Source organism: Lithobates pipiens, unplaced genomic scaffold, assembly GCF_037356315.1.
Source record: "Lithobates pipiens isolate NorthernLeopardFrog02 unplaced genomic scaffold, aLitPip1_a1.2 Scaffold_18, whole genome shotgun sequence".
NCBI lineage: Eukaryota > Metazoa > Chordata > Amphibia > Anura > Ranidae > Lithobates > Lithobates pipiens.
This window is the reverse complement of record NW_027507758.1, coordinates 508439552-508461127: the sequence shown is the minus strand read 5'-3', so window position 1 is coordinate 508461127 and position 21576 is coordinate 508439552. Positions and strand designations below refer to the sequence as shown.

General features: G+C 40.5%; 1 protein-coding gene across 2 annotated transcripts in view; it reads right to left on the bottom strand.

Moving 5' to 3' along the window:
* Positions 1–21576, bottom strand: part of SNTG2 (syntrophin gamma 2) — a 787936-nt gene that overhangs the window by 291644 nt on the left and 474716 nt on the right. For both annotated transcript variants that reach the window (XM_077488701.1, XM_077488702.1), the window contains exons 7-8: positions 20820–20907; positions 17383–17474 (exon numbers count right to left, since the gene is read on the bottom strand). In XM_077488701.1, coding sequence (XP_077344827.1) covers positions 17383–17474; positions 20820–20907 — 180 coding nt within the window. The remainder of the gene's footprint in view (positions 1–17382; positions 17475–20819; positions 20908–21576) is intronic.

Here is a 21576-nt window from a genome sequence, read left to right as displayed (position 1 = left end):
CAGTCATGCAACACTGGACCTATATGAAATTTTTGTCCTTTTTTTCACACAAATGGAGCTTTCTTTTGGTGGTATTTAATCACCGCTGGGTTTTTTATTTTTTGTGCTATAAAAGAAAAAATACAGAATATTCTGTAAAAAAATGAATTTTTCTTCATTTCTGTTATAAAATTTAGCAGATTAGTAATTTTTTCTTCATAAATTTTGGCCAAAATTTATACTACTACATATCTTTGGTAAAAATAAGTACAAATTGGTGGATATTATTTGGTCTTTGTGAAAGTTATAGAGTCCACAAACTATGGTGCCAATATCTGAAAATTGATCACACCTGAAGTACTGACGGCCTATTTCAATTCTTGAGACCCTAACATGCCAGAAAAGTACAAATACCCCCCAAATGACCCCTTTTTGGAAAGAAGACATTCCAAGGTATTTAGTAAGAGGCATGATGAGTTTTTTGAAGTTGTCATTTTTTCCCACAATTCTTTGCAAAATCAAGATTTTTTTTACTTTTTTTTTCACAAAATTGTCATATTATCAGTTTATTTCTCACACAGCATATGCATACCACAAATTACACCCCAAAACACATTCTGCTATTACTCCCGTGTACGGCGATACCACATGTGTGAGACTTTTACACAGCGTGGCCACATACAGAGGCCCAACATGCAGGGAGCGCCATCAGGTGTTCTGGAGCACCCAGGACAATTCTGACATTTCTCTCCTACATGTAAAAATCATCATTTATTTGCTAGAAAATTACATTGAATCTCAAAACATTATATATGTTTTTTTAGCAAACACCTTGGAGAATACAATGGTGGTCGTTGCAACTTTTTATCTCGCACGGTATTTGCGCAGCAATTTTTCGAATGCTTTTTTTTGGAAAAAAAACTGTTTTGTGCTTAAAAAAAAAAAAAAAAACACAGTAAAGTTAGCCCAATTTTTGCATAATGTGAAAGATGAAGTTACACCGAGTAAATCGATACCTAACATGTCACTCTTCAAAATTGCACAGGCTCGTGGAATGGCGCCAAACGTCGCTACTTAAAAATCCCCATAGGCGACGATTAAATTTTTTTTTTTACTGGTTATATGTTTTGAGTTACAGAGGAGGTCTAGGGCTAGAATTATTGCTCTCGCTCCAACGTACGCAGCGATACCTCACATGTGTGGTTTGAACACCGTTTTCATATGTGGGCGGGACTTACATATGCGTTCGCTTCTGCATGCGAGCACATGGGGACAGGGGCGCTTTAAAAAATAAAAATAAAAATTTTATTGTTCATTTTACTTTATTTATTTTAGTTTGACATTTTTTTCCCCAAAAATAAATTTTTTGATCACTTTTATTCCTATTACAAGGAATGTAAACATCCTTTGTAATAGGAATATGGCATGACAGGTCCTCTTTACAGTGAGATTTGGGGTCAATAAGACCCCACATCTCACCTCTAAGCTGGGAAGCCTGAAAAAAAAAAAAAGATTCTGGATTTGATAGTATTGGCGAGTCGGTAGAAGCACCGGAGGGCGGCGGGGGGGGGGGGGGGTGTCTATGGCTGGGTATTGCAGGGTATCACCGACTATGGCTGGGTATGGCTGGGTATATCAGAGTATGGCTGGGTATCTCAGAGTATGGCGTTGCAGAGTATTGCGTTGCAGAGCATTGCAGGATATTGTAGGGTGTTGCAGAGCATTGCAGAGTGTTGCACGGTATTGGCGGGTGTTGCAGAGCATTGCAGAGTGTTGCAGGGTATTGGTGGGTGTTGCAGAGCATTGCAGAGTGTTGCAAAGCATTGCAGAGTGTTGCAGGGTATTGGCGGGTGTTGCAGAGCGGTGCAGAGCATTGCAGGATATTGGAGGGTGTTGCAGAGCATTGCAGAGTGTTGCACGGTATTGGCGGGTGTTGCAGAGCATTGCAGAGTGTTGCAGGGTATTGGTGGGTGTTGCAGAGCATTGCAGAGTGTTGCAGAGCATTGCAGAGTGTTGCATGGTATTGCAGAGTGTTGCAGGGTATTGCAGAGTGTTGCAGAGCATTGCAGAGTGTTGCAGAGCATTGCAGAGTGTTGCAGGGTATTGCAGGGTATTGCAGAGTAATGGCAGGGTATTGCAGAGTATTGCAGTGTAATGCAGAGTAATGCAGAGTAATGCAGAGTAATGCAAGGTAATGCAGAGTAATGCAGAGTAATGCAGGGTAATGCAGAGTAATGCAGGGTAATGCAGAGTAATGCAGAGTAATGCAGGGTAATGCAGGGTAATGCAGGGTAATGCAGAGTAATGCAGGGTATTGCAGGGTATTGCAGAGTAATGCAGAGTAATGCAGAGTAATGGCAGGGTATTGCAGAGTTTTTGCAGGGAATTGAGGGGTTAATTTTCGGTGAGCAGCGATGTGGGCACTGCAGATGCAGCCCACATCGCTGCTGACACCGATCTCCTCCCCCTCCGCTGTTCCGATCGGTACAGAGAGGGGGAGGGAGGAACCGGCGTCATAAGATGACGCCGGTTTGTTTACAAGTGATCACTCCGTCATTTGACGGAGCGATCACGTGGTAAACGGCCGCGACGAGCGGCCGTTTACCGTGATCCCTGATGCGCCGGGTCCTGTGGACCCGGCGGTCACGGATGCTCTCGAGTGCGCGCCCCAGGGGGCGCGCGAGAGCGGAATTCTGGGAGGACGTCATATGACGGCCTCCCACAGTTAAGAAACCGCCCTAAAGCCGTCATTCGGCTATAGGGCGGTTATTAAGTGGCTAAGCCATTCAAATTATATATAGGTCACAACAAGGAGATATTGTGGTTTGGTATCTAGTGATCTGGGGAACTTTGTCATGGAGAGATTATATATGAAAGTGTGATCATAAATAGAAGTGTTTTAGCAACGAATTAGTATTATGAAAAACATATAATCATGATTATAACTGTATAAGAATTTAACCTATGTTTAGATAAACAAATATTGATTGGATACCCGAATTATATATGTATCCATATAGATAATAATTGTATGTGATATTGTTTGATATATATCTAACCTGGGTCCTTTCTAAATGGACTAAAGATTAACAGATATACATTGATATACATATATATCAACATTTTATGCAAGTGATTATTCAAAATTATGTTAAGCGTATTTTATATTATGCCATCATTCCTGAACACTCGAGATATATTCGTTAGAACATATATAAACAACGAATGCATATTATAGAAATAAAAATATTAACTTAAAGAAATAAAACACCAAACACATGTGAGACACCTGGTGGTTGAAGGTGCTATTACCTTAAAATCACGAGACTACTGGGAAAGGTGATCATTAAGTCTGCCTGCCAATAGGAAGGGACACATACCCTCTGGGCAGAACTTAGTATAATTTTATGATCTTTTTGTTTAAGAGGATATTTAAGAAACTAAAAAGATGGTGAGAGAAGGAGGAAAAGAGAAAGAGCACGGAGGAGAGCTGGGGGGAGAGAGTCAGGGGGAAGCTTAGGGACCCCCCCCCCCCTGAGAAGGGACACTGGAAGAGTCCCAGACAGACTGACCCTCATGCACCATGCATGAATACCCATTTTTACATTTATGAAGATCCCTGCTCCTTGGAACTCGGAGGTCACACAAAGTAATTCCTCTGTAAGAGAATCCATGTTGAAAGCCACGGTAGCCTTCTTAAAATTCCTGGTAACCAACAATCCACACTAGTAGCCAATCGGAATGGGTAAATATACCACATTGATAAGTATATGTTTATCATCTATTCTATGTTCTCTTAAATATTGATTGTCTTGAATATTCTATTATTGAAATATTTCTCCCAAATCAATAACCGCCTTTTAGATTTTTCTCTAAATTACATTTTTCATTATAAATTTCTTTTTGCATAGATGCCAATTTTATTGACAAACAAATGTCTAATTTATTTCACATTGTTATCCACTTACTTACCTGCAGTATAGTAACGGTTGGACGTGTGAAATACAGACGTTCTGTTTAATTGTCAATTATCAAAAGGTTATTGATTCTACCGAGAAGTGATAATGGTGATAATTGTGTCCAAGGTACTACTACGCCCAGTTTGAGGGTGTTTCCAGTAATTGTCAAAATGATCAAGTAATGCAATCTGTATTTTAATATTTCATGTACATATTCGTTTTCTGTCAATCAATAAATGTAGCTATTTTGTATGATCACTCGTCTCCGTGAATACGTTTCACATGTATAGACTGTGTCATATAGATTGATTCTGTATCTTAAAAATATCTTCGTTAAAAATTACTTAGTAAATATTGTGCGGGAAAATGTCCTTAAAAAGCACTACATATATAAATGGAGGCACTGCGTGAGATAACGTTGATATTTTGTACAGGATCAGTCAAAGTTACGGTGGTGACAGAAATAATATTTTGCATGAAATTATTAATTATTAACTTTTAAAAAAAAATATTTTTGCCAAGAAAAATGTCTGGTCAAAGTGAATTTTATGTTGATGGGGATTATCAAGAGTCAGCCCTTAGTGGTAATATGAGTACTCAGACAAAATGGATACAAGTACAGGAAATGTTGGATATAATGTCAAAAATTAACATGATAAATCATGCCGAAAAAAGTTTGTCTAACAAGACTGGTCTAGAAGCATGCATTGAAGGCCTTATAAACCACACCCGTCAATCAATAAAAGACGTGTGGAATGTGGAAGGTCAAAGCGTTGAACTCACAGACAGCTCATCTGAGACAAAGGAAATAGAAAGGCCTGATCACATGCATTTTGAATTAAGCACTAACCTGATGTATCTTTATAGTGAGTTTAAACGTCAATATACCCAACAAGAGAGTGATATCTTAGAATCCCAGTCCCATTTAATAGAAGGGGAATGTGAGCTCACTAAAAAGCTAAAGGAGATTAATGACAAGGCAGATTATTATGATGAGTCTATAGTGACAATGATGAAATATGAAACAGAACAGATGCAAAATAATGCAATAATGCTGGACGAATATCACCAATTAAATAAAGAGTATAAACAATTAAGAGAGAAGTAGAGGTTTTTACAGGAAACCCTAATTAAAACAGAACAGATGCAAAATAATGCAATAATAATGCTGGACAAATGTTACCAATCAAATAAAGAAATAATAAACAATATAAAAGAGGAGAAGGAAAATTTTCTGCAGGAAAACGAGTCTTCTGACGAAAGTTGCCGAGTAATAGGCTGTGGAAATTTAAAAAGTTGCCGAGTAATATGCAGTGGAAATTTAAAAGAAGAAACAAATCAGCTTAGGTCAGGACAGGAATCCCTAATTAAGCAACCAGAAGAATTAAAAGAACAAGGGAAGTGTATGCCCCAGGATAAAACTCAGATACTTAACCCTGAAAGTATAGAGTCTGACAATACTCCAAAATCTGACTCTCAACCTAAAATTTGGGAGTTACATAATGAAAAAGAATTAGAAAAAGAAACCATATTCTACCCCAAGCCACCTGTAGAGCAAAGGGGGGTAAAAATTGAACCACCACATGAAAGTATGCCTAATCAGTTTTCTTTGGGATCAGAGAAAAATACAGGCACCCCCAAGCAGGACGCCTCAGAAATAATAAAATTTTTAAAAGATGCTGTCCCGGTGTTTAACCACTTCAATACAGGGCACTTTCGCCCCCCTTCCTTCCCAGCCCAATTTTCAGCTTTCAGCGCTCTAGCGCTTTCAGTGACAATTGCGCAGTCATGCTACACTGTACCCAAATGAAATTTTTATCATTTTGTTCGCACAAATAGAGCTTTATTTTGGTGGTATTTATTCACGACTCCGTTTTTTATTTTTTTCGATATAAGCGCAAAAAAGCGGAAATTTGGAAAAAAAAACAATATTTTCTTTTTTCTATTTTAAAAGAAATCCAATAAAATCAAATTTTGTCATAAATTTAAGCCAAAATGTATTCTGCTACATGTTTTTGGTAAAAAAAATTCCGTTAAGTGTATAATAATTGGTTTGTGTGATCACGGACATATGTACGCAAATGATCATGTACATATGTGTGCAGGTGATCACGTATATATGTGTGCAGATAATCATTGGGACATGTGATTTTAGTGGGACATATGTGGGGGACATGTTTTTATTATTAGGGACATGTGTTTTTATTATTTGGGACATGTATATTTTGGGGACATGTGTGGGGACATTGTGTTTATACTGTGTGGTGTGTTTACTGTGTGGTGATTTGTGTGTACACTAGACTGGTGATCAGTGAGTAAAAAGCTGTAAAAAACAGCTCATACTCGCTAATCATCAGCCGGCTGCAGCGATCTGCTCTCCTCTCCTCAGCGATGACTTCTGTGTGAGGAGAGGAGGAGCCGATTGCCTAGCAACCGGCTGTTTGTTTACATCACATGACGGCCGTGATTGGACACGGCCATCATGCGATCAGGAGGGCCAATCACAGAGCCCTCCTGCCGATCTGAGATGCGCCGTGTCCGGGTGACACGGGCGCACCGGGATCGCGCCGCTGCGCGGGCACGCGCGCGCGCGATCCCGCTCCTTCTGATGGACGTTCCTGAACGTCCTATCAGGAGTAGATGGCTCCCACCCGGCCGTATATGTACATTGGCCGGGTGGGAAGTGGTTAAGGAAGAGGGATCCATGTGCATTATTGACCACATTGAGACCTATGAAAATGCTTTATCAGTTTTAGGCCTAAATGATGACCAATCTAGGATTAATTTCTTACCGTGGGTATTTGAAACCAAACACCGTCCATTCTGCGAAGATGTAAAAAGTCTGTTGGGTACTGCCTGGCAAGCAATTAAAAACGCCTGTCATCTAGGATTTGTCCCACACAAAAATGTTAACGCGCCTAGAGTGGATATACACAATATCACATGTACCAGTAATCAAAGCCCCACCGAAGTTATGGCTGTGCTCAAAGGTGCTGTCCACTTAGCAGAAAAGGAGCCAAGTTATAATAAACTTGGGTTTTTACACATGTTCTTCGAGGCCCCGCCTACCCACATAAAAGGGAATTTAGCGAAAGACTACAAAGGGGGGTGTTCACTGGAGTCTTTGGTAAAAGAGAGTAACAATTTGTACTCTATCCAACAAACTGGTGAAAACAATGGAAGGCCTGAAAGCCCTATAATGAAATTTGTGGATGAATTGTATGTATCTCCTCAATCATTACAGTCCAAAACCAAGAAAAAGAGATACGCTGATATAGTCAGAGGAGAGATGCTACCGAGTTTCCCCAGCGGGAGACCAATGTCCCCAGCCATCAGAAGGGGGGAGCAGAGACCACCCTTTAGAGGTGGAGTTCAAAGACCACCTCAGGAGTCTCATCCAAAGGATCCAGACCCAAGTTTTAGGAGAAACTATAGGGTATATCTCCAACGGGTCAGATTTAAACATAAGGGTAGACACCCTCACCTTTACCAGTGTAATTGGCTTCGGGGGCCTACACGGGTAAATAGGGAGAAAATACAGGGTAGGACACCCTAAAATCCCCAGAACAATAGGGAACAACTAAGGCCCAGACAACTATCCCAGAATCAAGACAATGTTTCTGATGGTGATATGTCTGATCAAACTGAGCCAATAGTCCCCAGAAAGTACAGAAATTGGGTCCCACGACCCAATTCTGATCAGCCTGTAAGCAATACGGAAACCAAAATAGACAAAATTATGGATATGTTACACGGTTTCATTGCTATACGGAACGTGAATAACACTTCTTCAAGGGGCAAATCCTGTGGCCAGCCCAAGGGCCACAGAGCCTTTTAAGCGCCTATGTTAAAATAAATCAGAGGAATGCACTGAATAAAGATATAGAAAGCAGAGGTTCTAACACCATGTTTTTCCCCAGGTTACAGTAATGAGGATCCTGAAATCCCTACCGAGGGATTGTGGTTGTTAAATATTAATTATTCTCCTATTTTTCAGTGGTCACTTCATTCCTCTGACATAAACAGGTCGCTCCAAACAGCCCAATTTCAAGAAGTCATCAAAGACGGTAATTCCAGAGGAAGACCGAATCCTAAAGACATTAATATCAGGAGGCCTAAATGGTCTCATATTTTGGTAAAAGATGAGGAGTCACCCGCATAAGGTAGTTTGATTGCCTCAAATGAGTTGTATTGACACCCCAAAGGGGGGAGATTTTATCTGTTTTATTCCTCCCAAGTAGAAGGTCGACTATAATGCCAAATATTTTTTTACTGACAGTAAGTGTCACATGTCAAACTGAAATGTTTTTAATTGTTATTATTCCAGAACCGCTACAATTAAGCTAAAAAAAAAAATGGTTCTGAAGAACGTAAGTCAGTCATAAATGTCTGGTATCCACAGATATTAATAAATGGCCTCATGATAATGAGCCCTGGAGCTTGGTCTCCCATAGCCAATGTGTCATACATTGTCTTGATTTCCAGAGTGTTTAGTTAAAGGACTGATAACACAATGGGAAAGAGGGGGGCTCTGAGGAAGCCCAGGATACCAGCTTGACACTGAGATCTCAAACACAGATCATGTAAAAAAACTTATATATCTTTTCTCATGGAATCCATTTTCCTTTACAGGACTAAGATGTCCAAGAGCCGGTCAACCGAACCGAGAGTCCAACATGTGTGAAACATCCAGAGAAGGAACCGTATGGGGAATCTAGGGACACCACTGATGGCCAGTCTACATGGACAAAACCCACCAGGACGGCCAAGATTAAAGGTGCCAGGAATGATCCATTTCCCGCCAAACAACGGATGACGGCCCTGAGATACACACACCAATCACAAACCCATTTTGTTTTTCAAAGAATTACACCCATCTGCAGGTGTCTATACCTCTTCAATATATGTATCCACAATCCGGATCCATCTTCACAACTCAACTTACAAGGCCCGAGCGAAGCCATATTTCTTCAACCTGTTGCATTGGTGAAGTCTTTCAAACGACTTCCGGCATTTGAACACTTCACAAGGGGGGCTTTGTTGTGAATTCATGAAGAAATACATTTAATATTCATGGCAGAGATGAGAGATTTCAGTAGGCCTAGAAAAAAAGGTGGATGAACTATAGTTTGATATTATTGAACTGTGACCTCTTGGAGAACTTGAAAAAGCAAAGTACAAGATCTCACAGGTTTTTCCAAATGTTAAAGGGATTAGCTATCTTTTAAAGTTCTACAAGTCTGTATTGAGAAATGTGTGGCCTGAACAAAAGGGATGTTTGGTCACAAACACCAGAAAAAAATCTTATCTAGCTCCTTGAATGGTCAAAGAAGGCCATGCAAATATATATGGCAAGGTTTGGGCTATACTTAGGAGTACCTGTGACCAACAGCCATTAAACCTGAATGACCAGAACAAATATCCCATTGTCTCAGAAAGTGAGAGATCAATAAGCCAAGTAGTCAGTATTGTCCTAGCTTCTCATGAGACAATGGCAGGAGAGATTTACATGCTAGGATGATAATAGTTATAAAAAGAGAGAGTCGAATGACAGGTGCATATATCTGGGGTGTTGTGTCACAATGTTGAAGTAAGATTCATATACCAGTATCATCCATATTTTTCTAAGCCATTCAAATTATATATAGGTCACAACAAGGAGATATTGTGGTTTGGTATCTAGTGATCTGGGGAACTTTGTCATGGAGAGATTATATATGAAATTGTGATCATAAGTAGAAGTGTTTTAGCAACGAATTAGTATTATGAAAAACATATAATCATGATTATAACTGTATAAGAATTTAACCTATGTTTAGATAAACAAATATTGATTGGATACCCGAATTATACATGTATCCATATAGATAATAATTGTATGTGATATTGTTTGATATATATCTAACCTGGGTCCTTTCTAAATGGACTAAAGATTAACAGATATACATTGATATACATATATATCAACATTTTATGCAAGTGATTATTCAAAATTATGTTAAGCATATTTTATATTATGCCATCATTCCTGAACATTCAAGATATATTCGTTAGAACATATATAAACAACGAATGCATATTATAGAAATAAAAATATTAACTTATAGAAATAAAACACCAAACACATGTGAGACACCTGGTGGTTGAAGGTGCTATTACCTTAAAATCACGAGACTACTGGGAAAGGTGATCATTAAGTCTGCCTGCCAATAGGAAAGGGACACATACCCTCTGGGCAGAACTTAGTATAATTTTATGATCTTTTTGTTTAAGAGGATATTTAAGAAACTAAAAAGATGGTGAGAGAAGGAAGAAAAGAGAAAGAGCACGGAGGAGAGCTGGGGGGAGAGAGTCAGGGGGAAGCTTAGGGACCCCCCCCCCCCGAGAAGGGACACTGGAAGACTCCCAGACAGACTGACCCTCATGCACCATGCATGAATACACCATTTTTACATTTATGAAGATCCCTGCTCCTTGGAACTCGGAGGTCACACAAAGTAATTCCTCTGTAAGAGAATCCATGTTGAAAGCCACGGTAGCCTTCTTAAAATTCCTGGTAACCAACAATCCACACTAGTAGCCAATCGGAATGGGTAAATATACCACATTGATAAGTTATATGTTTATCATCTATTCTATGTTCTCTTAAATATTGATTGTTTTGAATATTCTATTATTGAAATATTTCTCCCAAATCAATAACCGCCTTTTAGATTTTTCTCTAAATTACATTTTTCATTATAAATTTCTTTTTGCATAGATGCCAATTTTATTGACAAACAAATGTCTAATTTATTTCACATTGTTAACCACTTACTTACCTGCAGTATAGTAACGGTTGGACGTGTGAAATACAGACGTTCTGTTTAATTGTCAATTATCAAAAGGTTATTGATTCTACCGAGAAGTGATAATGGTGATAATTGTGTCCAAGGTACTACTACGCCCAGTTTGAGGGTGTTTCCAGTAATTGTCAAAATGATCAAGTAATGCAATCTGTATTTTAATATTTCATGTAAATATTCGTTTTCTGTCAATCAATAAATGTAGCTATTTTGTATGATCACTCGTCTCCGTGAATACGTTTCACATGTATAGACTGTGTCATATAGATTGATTCTGTATCTTAAAAATATCTTTGTTAAAAATTACTTAGTAAATATTGTGCGGGAAAATGTCCTTAAAAAGCACTACATTATATAAATCCCAAATAACTCTACCATCATATTACAACACACGTGAGATATGCTTGAGACATATGTTGCAAATAGCAGCAGTGCAATCTGATGCACTGGTCTCAAAAAAGGCCCACACCAAAGAACTTTTGGAATAATGCACAGAGGCAGCGCCCTGCACAGGCGGAGCTCTGCAGTGTGATTCAGTCGATGTGCTGCCCTTAAGCTGGCCCCTGGAGAGCATCCTGCCTCATTGAAGATGTGCCTCCTCCTCCTCCTCTCTCCTATCAGGCACCCACGTGGAGTCAGTGACCTCATCATCCCCTCCCTCTTCATCACTAGAGCATCCCTGGCAGTATGCTGCACCTGGTGGAACATGACTGCCAGATTGCTGTCCTTCTTGAGCATCCCCTCTCTCTGGGCTCATGCTACTGCCTTCCTCTAGCTGGGTATCATCATCAGAGCCTTCAAAACACTGGGCATCCTCCTGGATCATGTACCCAACACTGTGCTCAAACAGTCGGGGACTCCTCAGGAGGACATGGTACAGTAGGTGACCGCGATATTGTGTCAATCCAGCCACTTCTAGCCGCGAGATTGACACCCCACGAGCCCCGTCGCGGGAGCCAGCGCCGAGCTGGCTCGCATCGGGAAAGGAAAAATGTTTCTTTTCCTTTCCTGATAAGCGACAAGCATCGCTGGCCGGGTTGACACTGGGGCGGGAATCCGAATTGGATTCCCGCCAATACCAGGCACTGTGTTTGGTATGAATCCTAAGGGAGAACTCCACCCCACATGTAAAAAAAAACGGCATGGGTTCCCTCTTGGGAGGCATACCAGGCCCTTAGGTCCGGCAGGGATTTTAAGGGGAATCCCCTTCACCGAAAAAAATGGCGTGGGGTCCCCCCCAAAATCTATACCAGACCTCTATCCAAGCACACAGCCCGGCCGGTCAGGAAAGGGGGTGGGGGTGAGTGAGCGCCCCCCCTCCTGAGCCATACCAGGCCGTGTGCCCTCAACATGGGGGGTGCCTTGGTTGTCGGGGTCTGCGGTATTGTACCCCATACTCATTCCCATAGGGTGGGGGGCCGTTAAGCCCCCTGCCCGCAGACCCCGACAACCAACGGCCAGGGTTGTCGGGAAGAGGCCCTTGTCCTCATCAACATGGGGACAAGGTGCTTTGGGGTGGGGGGCCGCGCGGCCCCCCCTTTCCCAAGGCACCCCCCATGTTGAGGGCACGCGGCCTGGTACGGCTAAGGAGGGGGGGGGCGGTTGCTCGTCCCCACCCCCTTTCCTGACCGGCCGGGCTGCGTGCTCGGATAGGGGTCTGGTATGGATTTTGGGGGGGACCTCACGCCGTTCTTTCGGTGAAGGGGATTCCCCTTAAAATCCCTGCCAGACCTAAGGGCCTGGTATGCCCCCGAGAAGGCATGCAGGCTTCATGAGTGAGGCGACATTGTCGCCTCGCTCTCGCCGGTATAGGAAAAAATGAAATTTTCCTATTGCATCCAGCGCAACGGGATCGTGCTGGTTAGAGAAGCCTGTTGCCGGGAACCAGCGTGATACTGTCGCGCTGGAAACACAATGTCGGCGGCACCTACTGTAGGTCTAGGGAAGGAGTGATTAAAGCCATTCAGATGAGGGAAGAGGACACATTTGCAGATGCTTTGCCAGTACCCTGAGCCTGGGTGAGAGAGGATGAGGAGGATGAGGAGGGCTTGGTCATCCACTCTACAAAGTCTTTGGCATGTTGTGGCTCAACACGTCCAGCTGCCAAAAATAAGGACAAGCATGTCCCATGGCCACGTGCTGATGACAATGCACCGTGTCCAAGACCAGCACTGTTGCCTCTAGGCACATAGCCTGCTTGCCCTCTTTTATTGGCTCTTGACTGTCTGCCTCTCCTTGTTGGCCTTCCAGATATACTAATGGCCTGCAGGGAGATGAGAACACAGCAATTGGGGTAGCTTTTGGTGCACACTGAGCAGATGACACAGTACACCGACTGTAATTACTGCAGCTGCCTGCCTGTGGTATAGGATCTGAAGAACACAAGCAATTGGGGTAGCTTCAGGTGTACACTGTGCAGGGGGCACAATACACTGACTGTAACTGCTGCAGCTGCCTGTGGTATAGCATCAGAACAACACCAGTAATTGGGGTAGCTTCAGGTAAACACTGTGCAGGGGGCACAATACACTGACTGTAACTGCTGCAGCTGCCTGTGGTATAAGACTAGAACAACACTAGCAATTGGGGTAGCTTAGGGTTCATGAGAGGAGTACTGAGGTAGAGTGCTGTGAAGTTTACAAGAGATTATATACTGCGCGCTGAGCCCTCCCTCTAGCCATGCTCTTCCTACATTGTAACTATAGAGAAGCACAGAGACTTGGGGATGATGTCATAGGGTCTGAAATAAGGTATGTAAGGAAATGGAAAGGATTTATTTAAACATTTCATTTGCATACTTAAGAATGAGGAAAAGAAGGAACCACGAAAGGGAAAAATAATATTCAGAATAAACTTCAGCATTAACTATACCAGGTTTAAGAAAGAAATCATATTAAACAATGTTGAGTCAACAAACTATGCAAAAAGTACCACAGGTGGATATTTGTTTTCAAACCTAGGGCTGCAAGAATAGAACACTAAGCACTGAGCCATTGTCCTGAGGCAACAGACGTTAATACAGTAGTTTCACCAATGTGTTAGAGAGGAAGCCACTGCAGTCGATCAAGAACTCTAATACATGAACAAATTGTTGCACATGTTCATTAGAAACAGATTTCAAGGAACTGTATCTGCAGTTGGCAATTCCAAAGGCCAGAGCTGAGGTTTCTATTTCTGCTCTAGCATAACCAAGTGAACATTTTTTTCCATAACTGTCAAGGAGTTTGTATAGTCATAGGTTTTAGACCAGTCAAGAAGTAGAGAGAAACTGTAGGAAAAAGGGTCATTCAACTATCTCATGCAGTAATGAATATTAATTCAGACATTTCCGCTGCCTGTAAGAGCAGAGATTTAATTATTTTAGCAAACCAAAACTAATAAAAGAAGAAAGTCATTTTTTTAATCATTAATTTGCTGAAGTGATGTGTAGTATTTGATTAACAAAGGCTTAGGCACTTACATGTCAATTCAAGGACAGCTCCAAGATTTGACAGCGTACAAAACTGAAGTGCACTACAATTACTCACACCAAATGCATATGTAATATATACTAAACATAATAATTGCATGAATAATTCTTTTCACGTCAAGGACAATGCCAGCGTCCTCTAAATCATTTTCTGATATATAGTTTCAAAGTTTTTTTGTTGATTAAAGGTATGCCTTTATACAAACATGGTTTAGAACTGAATTATGAAAACTGAAGAAAGTGGAATGAAAATTAAGCTGTTGCCAGCAACAATAAGTATTTTTCTTTCATTTTCATCAAAAAAATAACAAGGAGTCTATGACATTGTTGACCATGATAGCCTGCCAGTTACATTTCTAATTTCTTAAGGAAAATATATCAATAATTCTGAAGAGTCAATTTTCAAATGTTATGGGCAACATTTTTTTTGTGATATTTTTCTTTTACAATTTTACAATTGCATCTCATTTTTATACTGCATTTAAAATAAGGCAAAATGACAGATTTGCCTTATAAGATGATTTTTCTAGAAACAGACCAGGAACACGTGAATAGAGAATATGAATACATCCTAGGGGTAAAGGAGATATGTGATTAGGCAGGGTAATGTGCATAAGACAGTTTTTGTTTTTTTCATTAAACAAGCATGGGTGATGCTTTCTTTCCTGGTGGTGAAATTTAGTGGATGCATATGCGGTATGGTGGACAGTGGTAACCCTTTGGTCCATTTATACTACTGGGAGTCTATGGCATTGCTGGCCTCTCCCTCCACGTGACACTGAATTTTTTCCTGGTTGCTGAGCTCCCCTCCACTTGGGTGCCCCTGCTCTGGAGTGTGCCACGGCTTGGGGGGAATTTCTATCTACATTCACTCTCCTTTTCCCTTATGGCACCTGGTTCCATGTAGCTTGTTATAGTAGTTCACAATCAATCTGCTGATGAAGCAACAGACGCAACACATATTGAGATTTCTTCAGCTTTCTTATAGTTCCACTGTACAGAGTTGAGTTTTTTATAGTCCCATTGCCATAGAATTGTCATTGGTTAGTTTGTATTGCACACCCTATGTCTATATCAATGGGTACAGTGGACAAACCAGCTGGGAGTGTCTGGTATATATTTTAATCTGAATATGCTCCTAAATAGGAACTGGTTTTAATAATCATTTTTTGTACTAAAAAAAATGATAAGATATTTTTATAATTGTGTTAGTGTTTTCCTGAGATGTTTAAGCACCATGAAAGTCCCATATTCTACGTTTTGAATTAATTTCTACATACATTTAGGGATGTGGTGCTTTATATACCCACTCACGCTATGTCCTTAGTAAAAAAAAACTAACTCGATTTCCCCATCCACATATTTGATGTGGATGGGGGAATCCTCCTGGCTGAGCTATTGTATTCTGACAGCAGGGAGACTTCCCCGCTAGAAAAATACAGTGATCAGCGCTATCGTCTATAGCAGTGAAGGCGAACCTTGGCACCCCAAATGTTTTGGAACTACATTACCCATGATGCTCATGCACTCTGCAGTGTAGTTGAGAATCATGGGAAATGTAGTTCCAAAACATGTGGGCTGCCAAGGTTCGCCATTACTGGTCTATAGCTTGTGACTCTGATTGAATGAGTTAAATCAGATGGGGTAGTTGTGCAGAAGTCAATTGGTAGATCAACTTCTGAACAACCTTCCTGATCATACATGGATCAAAACTCAGCTAGTCCTACAGTTTGATCCATGTAATGCTGGCTTAAAGCCAAGACTATACCAATCCGCAAGTGTTAATTACACAGACCTGAGTTTGTTTCAATTGCTTGTGCACTGTACACTTCATGGCCCTTTTTGTTACACTAAAAAAAAGTGATATTTTTTAAAAGCAAATGTCACCCATATTTAATGAGAAAAATTAAGAGTTTCTACTTTTGGGCCACATTTTGTTTGATTTCTGTGAAATTAATTTCACTAAGCCATTCCACTTATGCCTATTCCCTAACAACAAACCCAGCATAGTACAACTAAATGTAGAATTGGATCCAGATTTCACACAGCCCTTGGATTGTCTATGCAAGTCAAAGAACTCTGCAAATAACTAAGAGCTCTTTATGTAAATGAATATATAAACATATTTACCCTCAAGAAGAGGTGCCTAAGCCCTTGTACACACGGTCGAAGAATCTGTCGGAATGAGTCTTATCGGACCGTGTCGTCAGATAATCCGACTGTGTGGGGTATGCATCGGACTGATTCCGTCCGAATCTCCGTCCGACCCAATTTTCCAACATGTTGGAAAGATTTCCCGACCAACTGGGCCAGACGACCTAATCCGATCATGCGTAGAGCATTTTCATCGGACCAAGTGCCACGCATGCTCAGATCAAATTCCTACATCAAAGCTATTGGCTACTAGCCTGAATGTAGTCCCATCGTAACGAAATTACGTCATCACGTTCTGAAAGATTGGATTTTTCGCCAACTTGGCCCAACCGTGTGTATGCAACAGTTTCGGACACAATCCGTCGGACTAAATCCGATGGGCAAAATCCGACGAATTTGGTTGCCAAAATCTCCGACCGTGTGTACGTGGGCTAAGAGGGGATATGATTGCAATATACAAAATGTTAAATGGTACTCTAGGATTGGGAGGAAACTATTTAAGACCTATAAAGAACATGCGGCCACACAATTAAGTTGATTGAGAAGTGGTTCAATCTTAAACTGCATAAGGGGTTCTTTACCCTGCAACTGTGGAATGCCTTTCCACAGTTGGTGGTGTCAGTGGGGAGTATATAAAAATTAAAAAGACTTTTGAATGTGTTTTTTTTTTTTGAAAGCAATGCACAGGGATATGGAAAGTGGTACTGACATAAACATATACACACAGGTTGAACTGGATTGACCAGTGTTTTTATTCAACCTTACCAACTATGTACTGTAATTATTTTCATGGAGAATTTCTTCAAATGCATGTGTTCATATTTACAAGTAAACAGAGAAACATCAGTATACAAGTTGCTTCCTTTTTCCATTTCCATTCTAATTATGAAGGATTAGTACTTGAGTATATACGTCAAGTGGCAGATGGCATCCTAACTTGCTTCGCAAATAATGTTACAATTGATTTTTTTCATACCGTGTTTGAAGTATTTCCATTTAAATGTAAACCACTATCAAAGAGAGGAGATGAAGTGCCACTGCTGTGGTCACTCGGTGGATCTGGAGAGCCTAAAAAAGAAAAAAAAAAAAAATTGAAAAAAAAAAATTACATATATAAAACGAAAAAGAGGACTGAAATGTATTTACAGTTTGCAGAGTTTAAGGGCTTATTCACACAACTACAGAGAGCTGTTCAGTGAGCAAAGGAGCAAGATTTCCACATCTGAGAGTCACAGATGTGTGCTAACAGCTGTGGGAAACAGCTTTTATGAATTTACCTGCACATCCCAGTAATTGCATGTGTACAGAGACAGATGAGTGACCCCAGGGGTGAACATTTTGCATACAGGGCTGCTCATCTGTCCTTAAACGGATGTGAATGCATCTATCAGCCAGTTGGTGTTCTGTACAGGCTTCTGCCTGTGGCTGTACACAAATGCCTGTTACTCCTGGGAACAGAAATCAAACACCTTTGTATGCTGTATGGCCCTATGGAAATATGAATATGGCTTAAATGTTTTGTGGTAGTGTGTATTCAATGCAAACATACACAAAGAAGGGGACGTCAGTTCAAAATATAGATAAAGTTAATACTGTGGGACTAGTAAAACGCTAGTAAGACACAGAAATAAGCTTTGTTATTCCTTTGTACCCCTAGTGGCAGCAATGAACTTGCAGTGGCAGCTCATGTCAACATGTTCGACCTATGTATATTATTATTATATAGGATTTATATAGCGCCAACAGTTTGCGCAGAACATTACAACATGAGGGCAGACAGTAAACTTACAATACAAATCAATACAGGAGGTCCTGTCCTTTAAAGCTTACAACCTATAAGTATAGATCTGTGTATATGAGTAGGGGTGAGCCCGATGTTCGAGTTGAATGTAAGCTCCAAGAACACCATTAAAGTCTATGGGACACTAACATGAAAAATCAAAAGTGCTCATTTTAAAGGGTTTTATGCAAGTTATTGTCAAAAAAAGTGTTTGGGGACCCGGTTCCTGCCCCAGGGGATGTGTATCAATGCAGAAATATTTTTTTTAAAATGCATGTTTTTTCAGGAGCAGTGATTTTTTTAGTTCTTAAAGTGAAACAATAAAAATTAAATAGTCCTTTAAATATCGTCCCATGTTTAGAACAGTACCACAGCAAAACAACATTTCTAAAGGAAAAAATGTAATGTATAATTGATCATGGTGGTAATTAATTTTTGGGTCTTGGCAATATAGATAAAACTCATTGAAAAAAAAGAGCTTAGGATCCCCCCTAGTCCATTACCAGGCCCTTTGGGTCTGGTATGAATATTAGGGGGAATCCTGAACCAAAATGTAAAAAAAAATTGCGTAGGGGTCCCCCCAAAATCCATACCAGACCCTTATCCGAGCATGCATCCTGGCAGGCTGCAGGAAAAGAGAGGTGATGAGAGATCGCCCCCCCCCCTTCTGAACTGTACCAGGCCACATGCCCTCAACATGGGGAGGGTGCTTTGGGATCTGACCCCAAAGCACCTTGTCCCCATGTTGATGGGGACAAGGGCCCCATCTCCACAATCCTTGTCCAGTGTTTGTAAGGGTGTGTGGGCGGGGGGCTTATTGGAATCTGAAAGCCCCCTTTAACAAGCGGACCTCCAGATCCTGCCCCCCGTGTGAATTGGTAATGGGGTACCCAATCGTACCCTTACCATTTCACAAAAAAAGTGTCAAAATGGTAAAAAAGACAAGCGACAGCTTGGGACAAGTCCTTTATTAAAAAATAAAAAAATAAAAATGTCCCACGATGTAAGTTAACGCAGTCAGATGGACTGAAAAAGAAAAAAAAGCCGCAACTGATCGGCCTCCATGCCGACTGATTACCACATTACCAATTCTCACTGGGGTGTATGATCTGGAGGTCCCCTTGTTAAAGGGGGCTTCCAGATTCCAATAAGCCCCCTGCCCACATACCCCTACAACCACCAGACAAGGGTTGTGGGGATAAGGCCCTTGTCCCCATCAACATGGGGACAAGGTGCTTTGGGGTCAGACCCCAAAGCACCCTCCCCGTGTTGAAAGCATGTGACCTAGTACAGTTCAGGAGGGGGGGGGTGCTCTCTCATCGCCCCTCTTTTTCTGCAGCCTGCCAGGTTGTGTGCTCAGATAAGGGTCTGGTATGGATTTTGGGGGGACCCCTACCCCATTTTTTTCTTTTTGGAGCAGAGTTCCACTTAAAATCCATACCAGAAGGGCCTAGTATGGATCTTAGGGGGACCCCCACACAATTTAATAAAAAATTGGTTCGGGGTTCCCCTTAATATTTGTACCAGACCCGATATTCCCTCCATAACAGTGGGAGGGGGTTCCCCTCTCCTGCACCTTCTGTCACATTTTAAAATTAGAGCTGCTGTGCGGGGCTCCATCCGTCCATCTGTTTCATTCATTCACAGCAATCTGTGAATGAAAAAACTACAAGCTCCGTGTGCTGCTAGTAGTTCTCAATGAACTGCGAAGACACTGATGAGCTCCCTCCTAATTTATTGCCACTTCCAGCAGCTTTCAATCAAAAAACCCGATGCAGAGGTACAGGCAAGAAAGCTAGAGGATGTGTCTGCAGGAGCCTGACACTGCTCTAATCACAGGTACAATGCTTTGCAGACTCTCTTTTTTTATGAAAAAATATCTGCATTTATTGTTTTTCCCAAAGGTGAACTTATCTTTTTTTAATGCAGTTTAGTGCAGACCAAAAGAAGATCAACTGTAGCTCAGAGGCACCTTTGAAGGAACTCAAAAGTGTTGCAAACTCCTAAAATGCATATTAAATAGACCTGCAACTACATTTGCCCAACTAAATAAGTCCTGGGCAAATGCATATTGCAATTCTTAACATTCTTGTCACTGAAGACAATGTGGAAACAATGCAAGAATGTAGATGTTATATGCACGTTTAGTGCCTATGACTGAATGAATCAGCTGGAAGAAGAAACAAGGCAAGAGCTTTATCTTCTGCCTCCTAAAACCATGTGCACATAAACTGATTCTGTGTTTGTATTATGTTCTAGATTACTAATTCCCTTGTAACATTTTTTACATTAGTAAAGGCATTGTAATTACTACTCACTCCCTGTCCTAGTGCAAGAGGGTTAGAGAAACAGGAAGTGAGAAATACCTTGTAGTTCCGTTTCACATAATTGGATAAGATTGAAGTGAATATTCCTACAATTTATTGAGTTGAGAATCATAACTTCTTTGGTAAATCAGCCTTAAAACATCAGTTTGGTAACTTATTAAAAAAAACACCATTATAGTTTTCCTTTATAAAAAAGATACATATTCTAGAAATGTATTGTTGCATTTATTTACATTTTATTATTATAATTATGTTTTTCTCAAAAGTTAACATGAAATGTTTTTTTGTTTTTTAATACAAGCTTACCTAGCGGGAGTTTAAGAAATGAAGGTGCTTCCTTGAAATAGTAAACTGTAATGGTGACTTCGTCTCCAGCATTTCGAAGTAAGTGGACCTGATTTGAATCCAGCAATCATGAAAGAAAAGTAAGTTCAACATATACTTCAACAGCATCTGGACATTTTCCACATTTAATGACATATGCCAACTAAACAAATAAAAATAATGAAGTATACAGGTATATCATAGAACATAATGCGTACAACAAAACAAAAAACACATGTACAACATAATTTAAACATCTGAATTCTTCATTATAACATATATATTTTTTATATGTGGATCATTTGTTCGCTATGACAATTGATACATCCCCACAGAGCCTGAGGAGCAGTAGAACAAAGATTGAAATGAGTGGTCCAGAGCAATGTTTTGCATTGTGTGGGACATGTGCCAACAGTGGTGCTACACTCACACAATGTAAATGATACAAGACAGGGCTTGATATTTAACAGGTCTGGAGATTAACAAAGTAATTGAAAAACCAACAATTTTCTGATTCTACCAAACATTTGTATGAAAATAGGCCCAATGTGCCTTAAATAATAAAATGTGTGGATAAAAGCTTACCTACAACTATTTTATGTTGCTTGAGTATTTACTAATGATATAATCTACTTCAGAAAATTATGTAGCATAATATGAGCATGCTAGTGTTAACTACTAGAGCAGGCATGTATGTGAAGGGTGTCATTTGTCCAGGTCATGGTAAAGCTGGTAGTAG